This window comes from Parathielavia appendiculata (genome assembly GCF_033297405.1).
Source record: "Parathielavia appendiculata strain CBS 731.68 unplaced genomic scaffold N657scaffold_2, whole genome shotgun sequence".
Taxonomy (NCBI): Eukaryota; Fungi; Ascomycota; class Sordariomycetes; order Sordariales; family Chaetomiaceae; genus Parathielavia; species Parathielavia appendiculata.
The window spans coordinates 2,621,016-2,639,686 of NW_026944221.1; the positions used below are offsets into that span (position 1 = coordinate 2,621,016).

Sequence of the window (18,671 nt, forward strand, 5' to 3'; positions counted from 1 at the left end):
ATCCCAGCCCCAGGTGCCCTTGAGTGCTGTGCTTGGGCCGTGGCCTGACATAAGCCTGCACCGATTTCATAAAAGATGGTACTGTTGTCCCAGCCGAGAGAGCAATGCCATCCACTTCATGTTGACGCCCTATAGCAAGCTAGGAGGAGTCAGAAGGAGCAAGCTGAGCTCGTCTTAAATAGACATCTTGCGATGACAGAGGAACCAATGAGCCGCGCACCCCATGGTCCATCATTAGGGTAGGCAGCAGCCCACCTCTTGAGCAGGAGTACTGGGTCAGAATTTCTGCTGGACGACGCGGGAACCTCTGAGCACGCCACCGCATGTATGTGCCAGATGGCATACCCCTTCATACATACAGGAGGTGCCGAAGACTAAGAGCTGGTTCCCCTTCCCCCTCAACAAAGCATCCTCCGGACTTCGACATCTCCCTTGTCACTGACACGCGCGGAGGTTTCGAGTTCGAGATATGAATTATAAGAACCTTGTTCCCAAAAAGAGTAAGCTGCCCGCAACCCAATATCGACATACATAGCCGCATCTCGTCGTCTTACTCATTCCGTGAGACAAATACGAAGAAACACTCGCAAACCACTCAAACGCCAGTTGATGAGCGGCCATTGGAGCTGCTACGAGATCAAAAAAACAACAAGCCAACGGTTGCGCAGCATAATACCGAACAAAAGGTCGTAATGTACCTGAATGTTTATTCGCCGTATGTATGACTGTGCAACCGTCATCATGGATCGCCTCGTGGTGAACACGGCGCTAAATGTAAACGGCATTTGGGAAACCTCACACATGTGAAGTAAGATATTTCCACATCCGGCAACCCGTACCTCTCTCTAACCATGGTTCATGCCCCCAACCCCCTATCTTCCCACAGCCCTCTCCGCCACGGCCTTGTCTTCCCTGCGATTCTGCAGTCTCTCCTGCCTGTGCTGCAGTAGGTAGTCACGCAATCCTTATGTATGCGTGTTGGCCAGGCTAGATGTGGACACATGGTTGTAATGGAGAGGGCGTGGTTGGGGGCCAAAAAGAGGAAACAAGAACCCAAGGCCTGTCCACCTCCTACTAAGCATGTGAGCGGACGTCCAGAACCGGAGTTTGGAGCCCCCGCAGACTCGCCAGAAACGCAGCAGTTCTATCCCCGGGACCTTTACTGCCGTTGTTTACCTATGTAGGTGCTGCGGCCATGCATATCACCCAGCGGGAGAGAGCACACCAGCGAGTCCGTGCGGCGCATCGTGGGTGAGTGGCTTCTCCTGCGTGTCAAGCCCACAGTGGGATTGGAAGGGTCACTGCGGGATCGGAGGCAGGCAATTCCTTAGCCTGGGAAGGGGTTGTTGGAACTTGAATGCTGTGCCGCTCGATCCGGTAGGCATGCAGGACGGTTGGCATATGCGTGGGTGGAGTTGGTGGTTTATTTTTCATCTGCAAAGTTCGTCATCTTTTCTCTGAACATTTTGCCTCTGGCCATGGTATGGACAGAACCTTGTCCGTGTCATTCTCGTCGCTGGTGACCTGACGCGTGGCCGTGCGATGCAATGATTATTCATACCAGGATCGCTCAATAAGCTCCGTGTCAGGCGTCAACAAACATGGAACGACTGGGGAGACGGCCACCGAGACCCTGTCGGATCACTAACCGTATCCTTCCTTCAGCAAACCCCAAAAGATCTACCGATAAGCGGAGAGCTGTGACAGATCCGAACCCAGCCGTCATGCCCCGGACCTTGCTAGGAGTTGGGTACGGTATCGAGCTGCGGGCTGTGTTTTGCGAGGCATGGCTTGGAGAGACTAGACTCGAGTAGAATACGTTCTACAGTCCTCAGACGGACTGAGGCTGGCGACGGAATTGGACTTGCAGACCGCCGGGCTGCGATTGCTGGGCGTTGGATGTTCGCACCAGACCACCGCGACTGTTACACGGTACCTTATGCCTGTTTTCGGTGTGCCATTGTACAAGCCCCGCTGACTGAGAGGGTGATCGATATTCAGGCGTCTGACAGTGTCGTCCAATGGCGGAGCAAAGCCGAAAGCCTGGGTCCATGTCGGACTCCGAGTATCGTAAGGCTGAGCATCAATTGGGCTGGTTATTATGTCCCATGCTGGTACATGTGCGATAAACGAATATGAAGCAAAATGAACCCTCTGCGCACGTATCTGACACCTGCTCCTTACGAACAGGGAAATCCGGTGAGTCTGACAGTTCGCTCCAGTGACCCTGAAGAATTGGACCGAGGTTGGGGTTGTAAGGAGTGCTCGCTGGTGGTGCACAATTAGCACGAGTGACTATCAGATGGCGCTCTCAGAGACGTATCTTGGGCCTCAATGCATGCCGCTTGGGCGAACTCTGGTCGATCTGACAGCGTGGGTGGGTTTTGGGGTAAAACTGCGAAGGCATCTGCGCCAAGAGTGCCGATGCGCCTGTCCTTAGACATTCCTCCAGACGTCTCTGTATCTAGCCCACTTTTGAAAGCCTGTTGCCGGGTCAGGGGTGTTCATCCGCTTATAGCGCCCAGAGAAGATGCTCACCCATGGATTGGAAACCCTCATCACCCCCTTTGACCGCGTCAATGAAGAGCTTGGTCATCCCCTGCTCTCTCAGACGACGAATGCAGCTGTTGAGAAGCCTAATCAAGACAGCATCTCGCTTCTTTGCAGTATTTGGTACTGTATCTGAGCCATGACAGTCAGCATTTCTTCGGGTGTAATCGGGGGGCTTCGGTGGCGCGACTCACCGCTCACACAGATGCACGTCACCCCGCCAACCTGATCCGTGACCGTGTTCGCCCACGGAAGATCCTCGGCTGCCGGACTCCCGGTGCCCTTGAAGTACGTCAGGGCCGTTGCAACGATCGTGTCTCCTTCAAGGCCGAGGATAATGTCGTGAATATTCATTGTGTTTGCCAGCTTGGCGTACTGGTCGTACCACCCCATGTTGTCCTTTCTCCTCGACTCCTTGTCGACAAAGTCCAGGACCATATCGAACTCGGTAAGCTCGCATGGCCGAAAGGCGAGGTGAAATGGGACCAAGCCCGTCGACGGCCAATCCTTGAATGTCAAGAGCCAGTCGCAGACCTCATGTCCTGAAAGGTTAGCAGCAGAGTGAGGTTTTATCGGCCATCCGCGGTGCTCAAACCAGGACTCAAAAGGCGAGTCGACTGGCAGCCCGTAGAAAAGTCTCGGGAAAGTGCTCCCAAGTTGCAGACGACAGACCCCGCGTGTCTTAGTGAGCTGGCGCAGGGCATGGTCATGGAGACTTGTGCCGATCCCCCGTCGACGGTATGAGGGGTGCACTAAAAGCGCTGCCAGGGAACCAAGCAGACGCTCACCGCCACTGTCGGCATAGATGGTGTAGGTCGCGCAGAAGCCGAGGACCTGCGAACCTCCAGGCTCGCGAACTACGTAATGCATCGCATAACCGTCGCGGCGAAGGATTGACTGGAACTGATAGCGGCCGAGGCGAAAGGGTTCTGGAAAACACCGACACCATAAATCGAGGATCTCGGTCACATCGCGATTTGCGTCCCAGACCTCAACGGCCCAGGCTCTTGGCGCAGTGACGAGGCTTTTCTGGATATTATTGGGAGACCTAGGGCGCGATCTCCGTGTCTCCTGGAACAGGACATTGGCGGCAGCCTCCAGATCCGAAGGAGCAAAGCCGGGTACCTCAATCACCGTAGGGAAGGACTTCTCGAGAGGCCCCAGTTCTTGTACGGCGCAGCAGGTCAAAATAATCTGAGGTCGGTTCTCGCAAAGAGTTCGTACGATTTCGGCTAGATTCGCTTGCGAGGGTTGTCCATGATGCGGAGGACCCGAAATGACAAAGACCACAGCGGCAGCTAGCCTAATGTGCACCACATGTGTGCCGGTGATTCCATTGCGCGGCAGATAGGGGACATGGCGAACCCAGGAATGGTGCTTAGCCAGAGCCTTGCCTAAGGGCTCAAAGGGGTCGCTAGGCGGCTTGTTTGCATCGCGGTTTAGTGGGCTCATCTCGGGCACGACTGCGGGAGTGAGAAGCAGGATAATGTCGCCATCCTTGAGCTGGTATGAGAGTGGAATGCAAGATTGCGAGTCTTGTACGCATGTCACTCTTCGCCGGGTTGTGGGGTCCATTCCCAGAATAGGAGTCGGGGCAGGACGAGGAAGGATTTCCCTTGAGCCAGCCTTAGTGGTGAGAAGGCCCGAAGAGTCCATTAGAAGGTATGTTTCTGCTTGGCTGGTTAGTGAGAGTTGGGTTAGAGAGGGGAGGGAGAGAGGGCCGTACTCATGACCGCTGCTTGGACCATGAGGAGAACATTTCCACTCACTTACAATCACGCCCCGATGCAACCCAGATCTGACACTGCGTCGCCGTATCGGGGCAGAACCGTCACACAAAGCCCCATCCAACTTCAAGTGGTTTGTTCCTGTACGCACACCGTAGGAGTGGCAACCGGGATGCGAGATGCTAGTGGTCAGGCTCGTGAGCTCCAACCTCAAGGTCCAAGATTGAAGCAGCACCAGTACGTCGGACCCCAGTGGCTGGCGCTCGGTGGGTGTTTATAGGCTCCTTAGTCCAGCTGCCGAAAGTCCCAACTGGTAGTCAACTGAAGTGGTACGGCGAGGCAGCGGAAGGATTCGCTCGACCTTTTTCCCAGGACGCGGGCTCCGAGCCAATAGGAGCCGTGGAGAAGTCGGAGGGGTGCGCCAGTCTCCCAGAGCCAGAGTCGTCCCGGCAATGGTCAGAAGCAAGCTTGTGTAGCAGAGCAGATTAACAGTGTTGCGAGTCGGCCTGAAAGTGCGTGTGGAACGCGAGGACTTCTCGACTCAGCCGGTTTGGCCTCTGTCTCTTATTCCGCCCGAACCAGACTCTTCCGACGTGGGTTGCGGTATGACGGCGGAACCATAGGGCCGGAAGTGGAAAGTAAGCAATACCGCTGCTGTTCACAGCCTGTCAGGCTTCTTGCAGCCGCGACTTAGAGGCCAGCGGTGATTTGCAACCACGGCGTCAGGACGACTTGAGACAAATGCCATGCTGCAGCAACGTGCTCAAACATGGAGCAATGCCGCACTAGGGATTAGGTGTCAAATAAAATGAGCAACCAGGCAGAGTTTTGTCACTGGCATGAGCGGTGCATCTCGCCCGCCAGCGTCATTGGCCCATCATCACTAGGCTGTAGTTCCTGTGTGCTCCCAAGAAGCAGCTGGGGTATCACAAAAGAGCGCGCGGATAATGCGTTGGGACCCATTGTTGTCAGCGGTTCCGTGCTCATTCCCTGTCTTCGGTGTTTGGGGATGGCCCAGAACTCTAGGGTTTCATTCATGTGACGGAAGCCTGGTGTATGATGTCGAGTTGACAAGGGGACCGTCCCCTGTTATTGTTGGAGTACTTGTAAATACATCTGAGTTCAGATCTTCAAAACGCATGTGGGGATGGTGTGTCAGTAAGCCGAAGGTCAATCCGAACCGCTCGCCCGCAGAGAGGGAGTGGTTACACAGAAAGACACTGGTCTTCGCATCGAGATTTTGGAAGCATAATAACTATACCGTGCTGCGCTCCTTGAAGTGTGATTCGTTGGCCGTGGCGTCGAAGACATTGTGCTGTCACTTATCGCATTGAAAGTGGATTGTCTGACAAGGCTGAAGTTTGTCCAGTCCTGGCCGAGGACGAGGCAAAGAATAGGTAAGGGGCGGCTTCGGTGCGCCCGATGTTGAAGGTTCCATGCGTGGGGGCCGACAACGGTCAAACTGTCAGACGGGGAAGCGGGCGTGAAATGGAGGCCGAGTCTGCACACAGCTCCTGCATGGGTTGACGTTGACAAGGGAGCGAAGCAATTGTGGGTTTGAAGATGGTTCAGGTTTTGATGCGGGAGTGGTTACACAGCCAGGGGATCGTTGCAAGTGTTCCAGTGCGGGCCCTGACTGAACTCTGGAAGCGCTGGCCGTGCCCGGTAGCTCCTGCATTCCCCAATTGTTGCGCAGGCAACTGTGCGTAAATCTCATGCTACCTAGGGAAGGTAAGGAAATACCTTAGTGTAGATAAGGTCTTCTGGAGATCTAGGAAGCCACGCCTCGTTCGGCATTGAAAGCTCTGGCAGCCGAGAACGGAAAGCCTACCAATACAGTAACGAAATGGCCAAGTTCGTATTTACACCACATAGTTGTACTGGCCGTACGGATCCGTAATATATTTCCGAAAGCTTATTGTGAGGACTAGGCTCGATTGGGCTTGTGAAGCAGCCTCGTACAGCCCATATACGTCTTGAGATCGATCACATCATTCACATGGCGTCGGAGGTCCCCACTTGGTATTTATCATGTGATTCCATCATTACACACGAAGGAGTCCCGTAAACCATTCTATGCATGACCAAGCGCGGCGCGATTCAGCGACGTGTTTGGACGGGGAGCAATTACACAGGTTTACGGACAGACAAGCCGAAATGAATGAGAAATTTTGTTGAGAGCTCAGTTAAAGCGCACTGATAAATAAAATAAAGTACAATGTCGTCGCCAGGCGGCCAAGTCTTCGATAACCTTGATGGTCTCATTGAAGATCTCGAGACGGGCAAGCATCTCATCTTGACGTCTTCAGCAGAAATGAAGCGAGACTTGCTGACGGTTCACGCAGCCTCAACGGTGCCTGCAAAGCGCCGCAAGACAGGCATCAAGTCAACGATCGAGAAAACGACCGCGACGCTTTACGAGACGGGAGCCCTTCCCGACGAGCTCGCCCGCCTCGTAGACCTGCTGACCATCCGCAACTTTCTCGACCAAGCCAGCCTCGGTGCTATTGTCCGAAACCTGTACCCGTCGGGAAAGGTCAGCGATGAGGTCGTCTTGCGATTTCTAGGCGCCCTGGGCCACGGCCAGCTCAAGCCCTCGCTCTACCTCCAGGCCCTGTTCCTCCGATGGCTTGTGATGGTGTACCACTTGCTGGAGAATTCGGCCGTTCTGTCGCAGGCGTATGGCGTGCTGTTCAATTTGCTCGATACAGCCGCTATCAGGTGAGACCGAGTCCAGACGGCGCCCCTGCGACCGAGCTCACCTTCTCACAGGCCACAACTGTGTCATCTCCTGGCGCTGGTGACGAGGCGCAAGCATGTGAGGCCATTCCGGATACAGGCCATGTAAGTGCGCTTATATCAGTTAACTGTCTGCGACTACGCTAACGGACCGGAAACAGACTCAACCTGTCCCGGCAGACGAGCGGGGACCCCAATCTGACGGGCCTTCTCCGCGTATTCAAGAACTACTACCCAGAGGTTATTGTCGGTGACATCACAAAGGGACGAGCTGCATCCTTCAAGGTATAAACCCTTCTCTTGGACCCCGAACGTTCCATCGCTGAACCTTTATAGCATCCAGATCCTCAATGGCGGGCAAGACTCGACGAGATCCAGAAGCAGCGCTCTGAGCGTGAAGCGGACCCTGCCATCAGAAATGGCTTTGCTGTCAGTCATGACCTAGGTCGGCGGTTGAAGGGGACAAAACATCTGTTTCCTACTGTCCATACTATGCATGCCCAAGAGGTAACGCCTCCTGCCCTAAATTTAGGTGCCAGTAAATTGACTGTCACAAGAGCTCCGTCACCTTGGAAGAGATAGACAACGCCGAGTCCTTTGTCAAGAAGCTCGAGAAGATTGAGCTGCCTACCCAGCTCGTGGCCGTCTTGGCGGACCCCCTTCTGCAAAAGCTGTTGCTCCTCCGGCCAGATGCCGAGGGGTTCTCCCGCATCAGCAACTGGCTAATGGCCTGTTTGGGCGATGTCGCAAGCGGAGATGCGGATTCCGACATCTTTCTAGACATACTGGAGGTCATCCACGACTATGCAGTTGCCACCAATGTCAGTGCAGTAGATCGATGGCCTCAGTTGACTGATCTGACCCGTCGCAGTCATTATCCCCTCTACTACTCACCTTCTTCGCACAGTTTCTGGAAGTTTGGGACGGCTCAAAAAAGCGGGATGTGGTCGTCGAGACTCTGAGTTTCGCTCCGGTGATGAAGTTCGAGGGTACGTGTTTCCACATCCCCTTCCTTGTAGGCCACCGCTAATAGGTGCAGAACTGTACAGAATCCTCCGAGTGTTGGAGCAGTCGATGCTGGATAACACGCCATCCTCCCAAGTCTCGCTTCTGAGATTTTACACGCTTCTTCTTCGGCGGTGGACAATTACCATGGAAGCTGCAGAGCGCCTCGATGCCCTCCCTGCAGACACAGTTCCCAACCTTATCGGTTATGTCAACCAGCTCACACTGACTCTAACCCAAACCTCGCCAACAGTTGGGACTTTCCTAGATATCATCGACTTCTACGAAGCCGCGGCAACGCTCTACTCCAAGCCGAAGCTCATCGAGCACATCGACATCACCATACCGCCTCCTCTACTCGTGTACCTCCTGTACTTCAGTCCCTCGCTCGCCGTGGTATCCCGGCTGTGCGGCATCCTCACCACGTACAAGCGCGCCTGGGAGGCCGTCATGTCCCCGGCGGTGTCGCGGGGGCTGACACGGCGCGAGCGGGACCAGATCAACGTGTTCAATGGCTTCCTGATGGATCTCTGCAATTGCCTGTGGCGGGGCCGCGCCTTTTCCACGACCGACGCCAACGCCCAAGGGTGCCGCATCACGCAGCAGGCCCAGGCGTCGCTCGGGTCGTACCTCTCCGCTGTCGACCCGGACTTGGGTCTTGCGACGGCGTTTGGCTTGTCGCACTCTCCGTTGCTGTGTCTGCAGTCCATTTCGCATGTTCGCGAGTTGGAAGACGCCGAGATGGCGACCATCCGGACCAGACACGCTGGGCCCGTGACGGAGGCTTCGCTGGGACAGCTCGCTCATAGGGGAGGCTTGAGGCTGTCGTGGCAGGAGTACAGGTCTGGCGTGCTGGCATATATGGAGGCGAAGGGGTTTCCGGGCATTCCCAACCTGATGTACAACACCATGAAAAAGCTCATGAGCACGAGGCAGCACTGAAGGAGCAGGGGCTTTGTTATGAAGATACCCTACTTTGGTGAAATCCTTCTGAGAGCCGTGCTGACATTGGCTGTGTATCTAGTAGTTGAAGGCATCGTGAATGCAAATCTGACAGCCATGTTGACATCGGCTGTCCATCTATCAGTTGAAGTATCCTCAAGGGAAAGTTAACAACCATGTTGACTTTGGCTGTCTGTCTGTCGGTTGAAGATCCGTAAATGTAACTGTTGCCAAACTTTTGTATCGTCTCGCCACCCCATGTTAAATGCAGCTTGGGTATCATGTTAAAGCCATCTACGCCTCCCACCAATATCCAGAGATCAACCGTCGCAATGCATCCTCGGAGTACACTCAGTTCTCCTCACTTGGCCCCTTGGGCTCAAATCCATAGCCCCCAAGGCCCGTCACGGTGTAGGACCAGCCCTCTGGGCCGCGTTTATGCTGGCTCCGCGGCCCTCTCTCCCGCAAATCATCCCTCAGCCACCTCAAAACCAGCTCCCCCAACCGACTATTCCCCGTCGCCCCCAACGGGCCCTCCTCCCCGCTCTTCTCCTCGACCTCCTTGAGCATCTCCTCAGCCGGGCCCCAACCTTTCACCGTGCCCAGGTGCATATGCACAAGATGCGTCGGCCACCCGGCCAGGTTATCCAGGATATGCGTCGCGTACACAATCGTGCACTCCCGGCTCTCTGTCTCCCTCCTCAAGAAGCCCAAAAACTGCGCCCGGCTCCACACGTCCAGGTCGACCGTGATCTCATCCAGCAACAACACCGTCCACGGCCGGATCAGGCCCATGGCCAGCTGCACCCGCCGCCGTTCGCCGTCCGACACGGCGTGCATGCGCCACGCCGTGTCAATGTCCAACACCGACACCAGCTCGTCCCGTCGCTCCGGGTACACGTCCCCGCCGACCGACTTGAGCAGCTCGCCCACGCCGATGTCGGTGCGCACGATCGCGTTGAGCACCCATTCCAGCCCGAGATAGGTCACGCCCTCAAGCCCTTCCTTGAACGGGTCCACGCCCGACACGCGGATGGTGTCCGGGGGCGCGAGGCGCTTGCCCGCGAGCAGGCGGAGGAGGGTGGTTTTGCCGGCGCCGTTGGCGCCGATCAGGAGCGTGCGCGAGCGCGGGGGCAGGGAGAGGGTGATGTTGGAGACGCCGGTGGATTGGTCTTGGAAGGTATAGGTTAGGTTACTGGTTTTGATGGTGGGGGGTGCGGGGGTGGCCATGGTGGATATGTAGGGCCGGCTGAGGTGTTGAGGTGTTGAGGTGAGATGTGAGAGTGAGAAGTGATGCTAACTCCTCAAAGCCTGAAAGGATGATGAGGAATGAATTATTTTGGGAGACAATCCGGAAGTCCGCGCCCTTTTCAGGAAGCCAACGACTCACCACACAAATCGTAGGTGGATAACACGCCTCGGCTTAATAGCGTGCGACAAGGGTGAGAGGAGTGATGATGGAAGCAAGGAAACACGGCAACTTGCTACCATTGGACAAAACGCAAAACGCTCGTACTGTACTGCACTGTGCCACTAACATTTGAAGCCAGTCTACAACTCCCTACCTTACTCCAGCAATTGGCTCCTCTTATGTTGCAAGTTATATGTTATTCCGTCATTGGGTACTACGGCAATCGTACAAGCTAACATAAGTCAGTTGAGAATCCGGGCGCCCTCTCGTCGACTTTGCTGGAAGTATCTTTGGTCTAACAGCAAAGGCCGTGACCTCTCTCGCCTCACCTATATCTCATCGTCAACCTCAACTGCAGCTCCCACCGTAAGAACTTGTGTCTTGTTCACAAGCAACTAGGATGGACCGGTCTAAGATGACAGGTACTAGACATCGCCCCTTGGGTTCTGACCTTCCGATGAGACTCATGCTTGCTGCTCCAAGCCAACCTGACCGACAAGAGCGACCAGGAAGGGGCTCTGGATTGGAAGACCCAGCTTTCCACCGTCGCTCTGGCGACCTCAACCCCTTTTTTCTTTGATTGGGACAGGATGGCCCTAAACCCCCCCATTGTGTCCTCGACATCAATAGCAACCTGTCCGCGCCCAACACAACAGTTTCGTCAGCAGCATGCCGTGGCCGGACAGACAGCACCATCAACAGCTGCTCTGGTCTCTCCGACTGGCAGCCTGCTGATTCTCAGGCGGGAAGTGACGTCGAGATTCCATCGTTGATCTTGCCCGCATCTCCTACGGTGCTTTGTCGTCAGCATTGTGAGAAACAGCGCAGTCTCCTGCCAACAGCAACAGAGGGAAGCCCCCAACTCCGCATTCTATCCTAGCCTGACCCCTTTGTTCCCCCAACGTCTCTGCGCATCAGCAAAACGGACTTCAAATACGCATCTGATGTCATCTTCGTAATACCAACGCGCTCAAAGTGTGGGAATGCTACCGGCTTATGCAATGCCAGGAACACGATGGCTCCGCCTGTGTCGATCACTCTTATCTCTGTAGTCGTCCAATCCCAACGCTAGCAGGGTAAACTAAACATGGTTGTTGTTGTTTTTTTTTTTTTGGGGGGGGGAAAGGTCGAGGCGGGATAAGCACGCAACGTATATGCCACAAAAATGCGCCAACTTTCTCGATCGCTGTAGTAGAAGTCTTGACCCGTTGGGAGAGGTCCCCTCGGACCCGTCAATAACCGGCCCTCTGCGGAGACGCCGACGTCCAGGGCCAAGCCACGGATGCGGAGTACGACAGGCAGACAGCGGGCCCGATCCCAAGCGAAGATCCAATCCTGGTTGGCAGTCCAGGACAGCAACTGTCCGTCGGCGTACTCCATACTGTCGTCGGCGAGTATGTGCTCTAAACAGTATCCCCCACAAAAGTGAACGTTGTTTGACACCTTCCAGCCCAGCCACGTCCAACTCGGAAACCCTGGTCGTCCTTTCGCTGTCCATAAGGCTCGAAAGGCTCTCTAGTCATCGTAGAAGTACTTCCAGTGCCATGATAGACCCTTGACCAGGGCGGTCAGGAGAGAGATATCGGGTCCTATTGACAAGGGATGCCGGCAAGAAGCCTTTTGGTGGCGAAGAACTGGCGTTCGTAGGCATGCAGAAAACCCCTGAAGCATCGAGAATGTTAGCAGCGAATGTTAGAGACTGCCTAATATACTCGTTGATCCTGTGGCCAGCATGGATGGCTGTTTGCCAATGTGCGGTGAGGGAAGACCCGGGACATGTCGATCGGATCCCGCATCCGGGCCATGTTTGGGATGTGCAAAGTCTTGAGAGGCGCCTGGATGCTCTCCAGGCGATGCATTGCGTTACACTAAAAAGTATACCTGCGAGTCTGTAAACACAAGCTTCCTTCGGGCGAGTAGGCCTTCTTGGTACGTCCAACCGCGGCCGTTCCATTTCGATCGCAGGATCTCGTTCTTGATGGATGGTACCCACGCCAGAGTTCGCGACCCGATGGTTACCAAGTCCTGGACTTTTCTTGGGGTTCTTCCAACGCCAAGGAGTCCGTAAAGAGGATTCTCCCCTGCGGCAGCGATGATAGGGAGGGCAGAATGCTGATAGATGACGTCCTTGCTCTGAATCTGTAGGTGTTCGACTTTGGCGTTGTCCCGCGGTTTGCAGTACCGGCCTACCCAGAGATACCGGTATCCGAGACTCCTCGTCAGGGAGATGGGATCATCGATGGTCCTGGGTGGCGGGTCTGGAATGTGGCCTTCGGGGCAGGCAGTTTCGTCCTGATCTCCTTCCCATACATAACTGAGCGTCACATACTTCTTGGCATGCGCCACGTCCTCCCACGCCACAGGCAGGTTCGCGCCTGCAGAGCAGTCTATGACGCGGAAACCCTGCGGGACTGGCGGTCGAGCTGTGTACTGCTGTGTGGTGCCTGTCGCGAGAGGCCAGCCATTCCAGAGTGAGAGAGACTTCTATCCTGGGCTGTAGCCGGCGTGCAAAGAATCCATCACTCGCATCAGATAACTCCATGGCCAACTCCTGCGAGTTCATCCGTGCTGCCACGGCGAATATACCTCGGGCGCCGAGCAATCCCTTTGCGCGAAGCATGCGAAGGTTGTATGTTCGAGTAAAATCATCTCGGTAACTACCGTGTTTTCGAGTTTTGTTAGAAAAATTGACAGAGAGCACATTTGCTTCGAGGCCAATGTGTTCTAGGGAAATGGCCTTGTAGCGCCATTTCCACTGTCTCCTGTTGATGATGGCTATGCTGAAGATGCTCTCGAAGTCAATTTTGTTGCATTGGAGACACAACTTGTCTGAGAGGCTCGCAGACTCTGGTGTTTGCTTGTTCGGTGTATTAGGAATACGTTCATGATTCTGCGGACCTTCGTGTTGCCGACGCTTCGGGCTGGGGCGTTAGGATGTTGAGGCGTCTGCCGCTTGTTGGAAGCTGACGGCATGCCGGCAACTTCACCAGTGTCTCTGATGGTAAAGAGCGGTGAGCTGTGAAATGCATGTGGATGTATAAACCTAGAAAGAAGCATCAAGCTAAGGAAGGGGAAGTAGAGACGCAATTGTACTTACCTTAAAGCTTCAAGCCACGAAGCCCGGCTTGCTCAGCCCCCGGTTTTCCGGGCAGCCTTGCCTCCGCGTTGCAGCGTTGAACAAGCGATACGATCTGTAGATCCTCATCCTGATGTACGCCCTATCCGTATTCTATTGGCTGAATTAGCTGGCGACTAAGTCTGTTGAGAGTCCGTGGCAGACATCGAGCACGTCTGCCGCAAGCATGCAAGATACCTAGGACAGGTAAAGCGCAAGACGGCTTCGTCTTGCTTTCTGAGCTCAAGCTGGTTGAAAAATGGCTCGCTGCCCTGGCCCGACAGCAACTGCTAGGTCCATATCCGCAGCACGGGTCGAGAAAGTTGTATTGTCCAAGAACATGACATGGAACGCGCAAATCGTTAAGGAGACCATAATTTCCTATGCCCTTCCATGCAATACTTGTACACCTGCTCTCGACCCTGCTCCCATTCATTCCTTTCCTCCGATCTTCACCGAACACCGGCCAACAAATCCCACCCATGTCGACCACCAAATTAGAACGCCCTTGGATGCAAACCCGGCCGGCTAGTGAACCGCAAAGTGAATCACTGACAAAACATAACAACAAAATCCCTTTCTCCATATCCGTACACATACGCCGTTTTTGGGACAGGTCCAGCCATTATCCACACAGCAGAAAAGCTTTAAAATCCAACATGATCTCGCAATAGATCAACCGTAACAGAATAAACGGCAAGTTAAACAAGCGAAAGGGGTGCAATATCCTGAAGCCTCACCCCTCACAAACCCACTCCGCAAAAACGCACCACCTCGCCGTCCGATCAGCAAGCACCAGCCCGCGCCAAACGCCCCTCTCGGAGCACTTGATGATAGTCTCCCACACGCCGCCGTCGCCCGCCTCTTCGTCGCCCAGCAGCGGCCCAGAAGTGGGGGACATCGGACCCCGTCCGCCACTGCCGAGCACACCGCCGATCCCGCGCCGCTCCTCCTTGCGCATCAACCGGAGGATCTTGCCGCCAGGCGTCTGAATCGCCAGCTTGGCAGGCTTCTTCGCATTGCTGCTGCTGCCGCCACTGCCGCTCGCCACCGTGCTCGGGTTGGAGCCGGCCGCGCTCGAGCTCGTCATGCTCATGGCACTGCCGGGGCGAACAAAGGGAATCGGGCTAGTGTTGCCCGGGTTGGAGGAGGGGGTCGTGGGCGATGCGCCCAGCGAGCTGGGGTGCTGACGGATGGCGAAAACAAAGGTATTGTTGAGCGCGAGACGCTGGCATTGCGGCTGGACGACATAGATATCGTGGCGCTGCGCGTGGGGGGTTGGGTGGCGCGTAACAAACTCGTACGGCGGGTTCTCGCCCGTGTGGATGACGGGCAGGGCAAAGGCGAGCGGGTGCGGGATGTCCTTGATGCTGTGCATCAGGCCCCGTTTGCCGGCATACACTTTCAAGACGCCGGTGCCTTCGTCGCCGGGGAGGAGCGCCTTGACTGTGTAACGCTTGATGCCGTTGAACCACTCTGCTTGGGCGAGAGCCCGCTTCTTGACCGTGTCGCCCGACTCGAAGCAGTCGCCATCTGCGTCGCGAGCATAACTACGTACCTCAACTTCTGCAGCCACCTCGATATCAGCCGGGACGCTGAATTTGATGTGCACCATCTCTAAATCCTCGATCCGAGTGAGCGACGTGTTGTAGTCGATCATTTGGAGACCGTTCTTGAAATATGGCGGGCAGGCGCAGGGCAGATTGAGGAGAATGTCGTGGGCAACCGGCGGGCACATGTGTTGCTGCTCGTGGTGTTCGGGGATATGCGTCCAGCAGATCTCGGTGGGACGGGCCAGGAACCACCAGGGGTCGGCGGACGAGGAGTTGTAGCTCGAGTACAATATTCTCCGCGGATTCGACGGGCTAGCGAGGCAGCAGTCCATCATCCGCCACTCGTTATCCACCAACACGGCATTCCACCAGTGATTGGACCGAGGCATAATGTTGACATCCGGAATTTCCCCTGGAGCCTTGAGGTATCCGCGGACGACCTCGCACGTCAACCCGACCGCAGTGCACATCTCCAACACTAGAGTCGCATATTCCTCGGCGCATGCTCGCTTCGTCTGAATCACCCTCCGCGTATCGATGGGCCCGTCAAAATCCTCCTCCCAGCAGATCTTCTCAGATACCCAAGTGAAGATTGAGCGAAGGCGCTGGACATCGCTGCGATATGGCCGACAAACATACGTTGTGGCCAGCGTAATCGGTGTGGTGGTCGGAGGAAGATTGGCGAGGAACCGAGTGTTCTTGTCCACTTGACTCAAGTTGATGGCGTGATAGTTTATTGGTTCAGCCACCGGCATTCCATCGGCTCCCTCATCGCCGTCGATGCTGTTATACAACTCGTCAACTGGGTCTAGCGCAGGGTAGTCTAACATCTGACACCTCTCCTTCCTGTCGAGGAGCTCGTTCTGGCTCAGCGAGTTGGATCGGTTAACATCGCGCCGCACCTGAACCCAATCCACGCCACTGCCCATTCCCATCTCTCTGCCGGGTTCTCGCCCCGCCTTGCTAAAAAGCGGTCCGGAGAGAGAGGTTAGAGCGGGGGTTGACCGGCCTGAAGAAGCCGGCTGAGCAGAGCTGGCAGTTGCGATGCTACCCCTGGAGCTGGCCACGCCTGTCTTGGCAGATTCGAGAATTCGCTTGATAAAGTTTTGCTTCTTCGGCTTTGGTTGCACCAGTCCTCCTACTGCAGCCATGGGGTCGTCATGAAACCCCATTTGTGACTTGGACCTCTGCTCGCCGGACGCGTGGCTGCTGTGGTATGTGACGCCGGTGAAGGGCGTCTCTGGCCGATCTGGGTCAAGATCCCGCATGGCGAGAGCACTCTGAGCCCTGCCCCGGTTCTTTCTCGCCAGGCTGCCGGCACTTGTGGCACTGATCCCTCCCGCCGACACACCGCTCATCAAACTGCGATCCGTGCTCTGGGTCGCTGACGAGCTATTTGTCGAGTTGGTCTTTGTGGTGAATGTGCGATTGAGGACCTGACGACTAATTTCGTACGCCGATTTCTTTTGCCGCAGTTTCTGCTCCGACTGCGCATGTATGTCCATCGACGACTTGGGTCGCTCAAAGATCTGGCCGCGTTTCGGAGGTGGAGACGGCGGTTCGTCCACATCGTCCACGCTTGAGTTTTGTTGGTGCATGATTCTTAGCCTGGACTCCATCCTCTCCACATAATTGCTGAGTTGGGGCAGCTGCTGTTGGTAACTGTCTTGCGGGGTGGGCTCTTGTGAGGATTCAGCACTCCCGCTGTATGTCTCATACCCTTCGTCCACATGAAGTGGGATGCCCGTGGCCGTTTGGGGGCGCTGTTGTTGGTCTCGCTTCTTCCTCGAGAGATGATGTACCATGTCAAATGATTCTGGTGACCAAGGGTCCAACGCCGGTTCCGGCGGCTCAGCTTCTCTGCCAGCCCCTAGCGCGTCGAGTTGCTCCATCACGTCGTCCATGGCCTCTCTCAATGGGGAGGGCGTCAATCCTCCAGGGGAAGGCGGGCACGGCGAGGGCATCCTGGGAGTGTGATAGCCCGGGGCTACGGGCTCGTATGATGCATTCGAATGTTGTTGTGGCTTGTACCCATACGACGGAATAGAAGCTTCCCTGGACAGGGCAGACGGCTCTCTTGACAAGCCTCCGTAGTAACCCTCGTCGTATGAGGCATGAGCCCCATGTTTAGCAAGTCGCGAACGGTGCGGCGGAGGCGGGGGTGGAGGGGGTGAATCGCCTCTCGGCGAGGCAGGCCGGTAGGAGTCCACCCTTTCCAAGCTGAGATGGTAGGCATGCTGACGGGACTGCGGAGGCCGGTAGGGTATGTATGACGGTGCAGGGGATGGTGCCCTGGAGCCAAAACTAGGAACTCGTGAGGGAGAAGGATCCCTGCCGATATAACTGGATACTCCGGAGGGTGAAGGATCCCTGCTGGCATGGCTGAGAGTTTGGGCAGGTGAATGATCTCGGCCAACGTAAAGCGGAGCCTGCGAAGGGGAGGGTTCCCGGCCAACGAAACTCGGAGCTCTAGCAGGAGAAACATCTCGCCCAAGATGACTAGGAACTCGCGAAGGAAGCCCTGGTCCAGGATCACCAGCAGGAGCTGCGGTTGTGTGATCGAATGAATTGGCCGAAGGCTCGCGAGATCGAACTGCGATTTCCCTCGATGTCTCGGCTACTTCACGTGGTCGAACACCATCTTTATACGTCTCGGGAGTCTTGGCTGTCGTGTAGTGCGGAGCTTTGGCGTAGGCCTCAAACGGCTTCCGGAAAGTCCTGGATTTTTGAGGAGTGCTCTTCGGGCTCGGGGTATTGCTTTTAGGAAGAGGGCTGGTTCCTCGGGTAGTGGGGCGGAAGCTGTCTGGCAGCACTTCGACGAAGTTGGAGGGAAACAGGCCGACTGCTCTTCGGTCACGCCACAGCCTGCCTGTCCACCATGAGCCGTCGCCCGCATTCAGGCATTCGATGAGGTCGCCTTCGATGAACCCGAGGTCTCGCTTCGACTGTGTTGCCAGTGCTGTCAGCATAAGCAAACAGAGACCAGGCGGTAAGCAAGACGCACCTCTCCTCCCCATGAGTACACTGCTCGCACCCAGCACGGAAAGCGCGTCGGCAGCGGCGGCGGTGCCGGAACCATTGTTGTGTTCGGTGTTCAAAACCCTTTCTTTGTCTCTATACGTCAAGGTCGCTTTGTCGCGGAATGACGGCGCCACTGTCCCGAGACAATAAAAGTCGGGCTATGACCGCACCGGGTCTCGTCGAAGGGCTCGGCAAACGAATGTGGAGTTGCAAGACAGGAGCCATCCAAGCTCAAGCGAGATGGGCGACAGGGAGCTCCGGCAGTGTCGTTGCAATTGAAGGGGTTGGCCTGGTTGCCCCCACAGTTCTCTGGGAGTGGGAATCAGGGAAAACAAAGGACAGTCGGCAATCGGCTGGTTTCAATGTTAACATACCAGCTGGCGAGCATTTGCGAATTGTTGTTTGCAAGCACTAAGTAGCAGGCACGAGGCAGCTACCAGGTCAAGCTCCCTTCGCGCCCACAACAGTTGCCAGGGCAACACCGTCATTGACCCCACCTACCGTAAGCGGCGTCCCAGGATTTATCCAATCGGCTTCTGCCTGCCCTGCTTGCCGGCTGAGTGTCGAGTTCGTCCAATTGGCTCGAGCGCTCCTCATGCAGCCTGGAG

At 55.7% G+C, this 18,671-nt stretch overlaps 6 protein-coding genes across 6 annotated transcripts; 1 reads left to right on the forward strand and 5 right to left on the reverse strand.

Annotated features, from left to right (window-relative positions):
* Positions 1-1,617: 1,617 nt before the first annotated feature.
* Positions 1,618-2,549, reverse strand: N657DRAFT_219494 (uncharacterized protein). Its single transcript, XM_062786274.1, has 3 exons — positions 2,539-2,549; positions 2,324-2,483; positions 1,618-2,274 (listed from the first exon to the last, which is right to left on the reverse strand). The coding sequence occupies exons 2-3, from the start codon at positions 2,405-2,407 to the stop codon at positions 1,801-1,803; spliced, it is 558 nt and encodes a 185-aa protein (XP_062651371.1). The 5' UTR covers positions 2,408-2,483; positions 2,539-2,549; the 3' UTR covers positions 1,618-1,800.
* N657DRAFT_564614 (uncharacterized protein) lies at positions 2,437-4,206 on the reverse strand (the record flags this gene model as incomplete). Its single annotated transcript, XM_062788295.1, has 3 exons — positions 2,437-2,483; positions 2,539-2,682; positions 2,745-4,206. The coding sequence occupies 3 exons, from the start codon at positions 4,204-4,206 to the stop codon at positions 2,437-2,439; spliced, it is 1,653 nt and encodes a 550-aa protein (XP_062651372.1).
* Positions 4,207-6,260: 2,054 nt separating this feature from the next.
* On the forward strand, positions 6,261-9,125 carry N657DRAFT_641611 (Mis6-domain-containing protein). The gene is made up of 8 exons (XM_062792176.1): positions 6,261-6,559; positions 6,623-6,998; positions 7,050-7,121; positions 7,178-7,301; positions 7,353-7,523; positions 7,574-7,837; positions 7,888-8,005; positions 8,056-9,125. Exons 1-8 carry the CDS (start codon positions 6,496-6,498, stop codon positions 8,961-8,963), a joined length of 2,097 nt encoding a protein of 698 aa, XP_062651373.1. The 5' UTR covers positions 6,261-6,495; the 3' UTR covers positions 8,964-9,125.
* Positions 9,016-10,395, reverse strand: N657DRAFT_641612 (P-loop containing nucleoside triphosphate hydrolase protein). The gene has a single exon (XM_062792177.1). The coding sequence runs from the start codon at positions 10,191-10,193 to the stop codon at positions 9,315-9,317; it is 879 nt and encodes a 292-aa protein (XP_062651374.1). The 5' UTR covers positions 10,194-10,395; the 3' UTR covers positions 9,016-9,314.
* Positions 10,396-13,340: 2,945 nt separating this feature from the next.
* N657DRAFT_219695 (uncharacterized protein) lies at positions 13,341-14,194 on the reverse strand. The gene is made up of 3 exons (XM_062786276.1): positions 13,688-14,194; positions 13,472-13,603; positions 13,341-13,369 (listed from the first exon to the last, which is right to left on the reverse strand). The coding sequence occupies exons 1-2, from the start codon at positions 14,085-14,087 to the stop codon at positions 13,593-13,595; spliced, it is 411 nt and encodes a 136-aa protein (XP_062651375.1). The 5' UTR covers positions 14,088-14,194; the 3' UTR covers positions 13,341-13,369; positions 13,472-13,592.
* A 31-nt stretch (positions 14,195-14,225) lies between these two features.
* N657DRAFT_564829 (uncharacterized protein) lies at positions 14,226-18,121 on the reverse strand (the record flags this gene model as incomplete). Its single annotated transcript, XM_062788316.1, has 2 exons — positions 14,226-17,987; positions 18,047-18,121. 2 exons carry the CDS (start codon positions 18,119-18,121, stop codon positions 14,226-14,228), a joined length of 3,837 nt encoding a protein of 1,278 aa, XP_062651376.1.
* Between the last annotated feature and the right edge of the window lie 550 nt (positions 18,122-18,671).

Bases quoted from the DNA above. Each gene is read 5' to 3' on its own strand.
- N657DRAFT_219494 (XM_062786274.1), bottom strand. From the start codon at position 2,407: ATGCCTTCGCAGTTTTACCCCAAAACCCACCCACGCTGTCAGATCGAC. The intron at 2,275-2,323 runs ATACGTCTCTGA...CTAATTGTGCAC, and splicing joins GGCATGCATTGAGGCCCAAG to CACCAGCGAGCACTCCTTAC.
- N657DRAFT_219695 (XM_062786276.1), bottom strand. From the start codon at position 14,087: ATGTGTACGGATATGGAGAAAGGGATTTTGTTGTTATGTTTTGTCAGT.
- N657DRAFT_641612 (XM_062792177.1), bottom strand. From the start codon at position 10,193: ATGGCCACCCCCGCACCCCCCACCATCAAAACCAGTAACCTAACCTAT.
- N657DRAFT_641611 (XM_062792176.1), top strand. From the start codon at position 6,496: ATGTCGTCGCCAGGCGGCCAAGTCTTCGATAACCTTGATGGTCTCATT. The intron at 7,122-7,177 runs GTAAGTGCGCTT...GACCGGAAACAG, and splicing joins CCATTCCGGATACAGGCCAT to ACTCAACCTGTCCCGGCAGA. The intron at 8,006-8,055 runs GTACGTGTTTCC...TAATAGGTGCAG, and splicing joins TCCGGTGATGAAGTTCGAGG to AACTGTACAGAATCCTCCGA.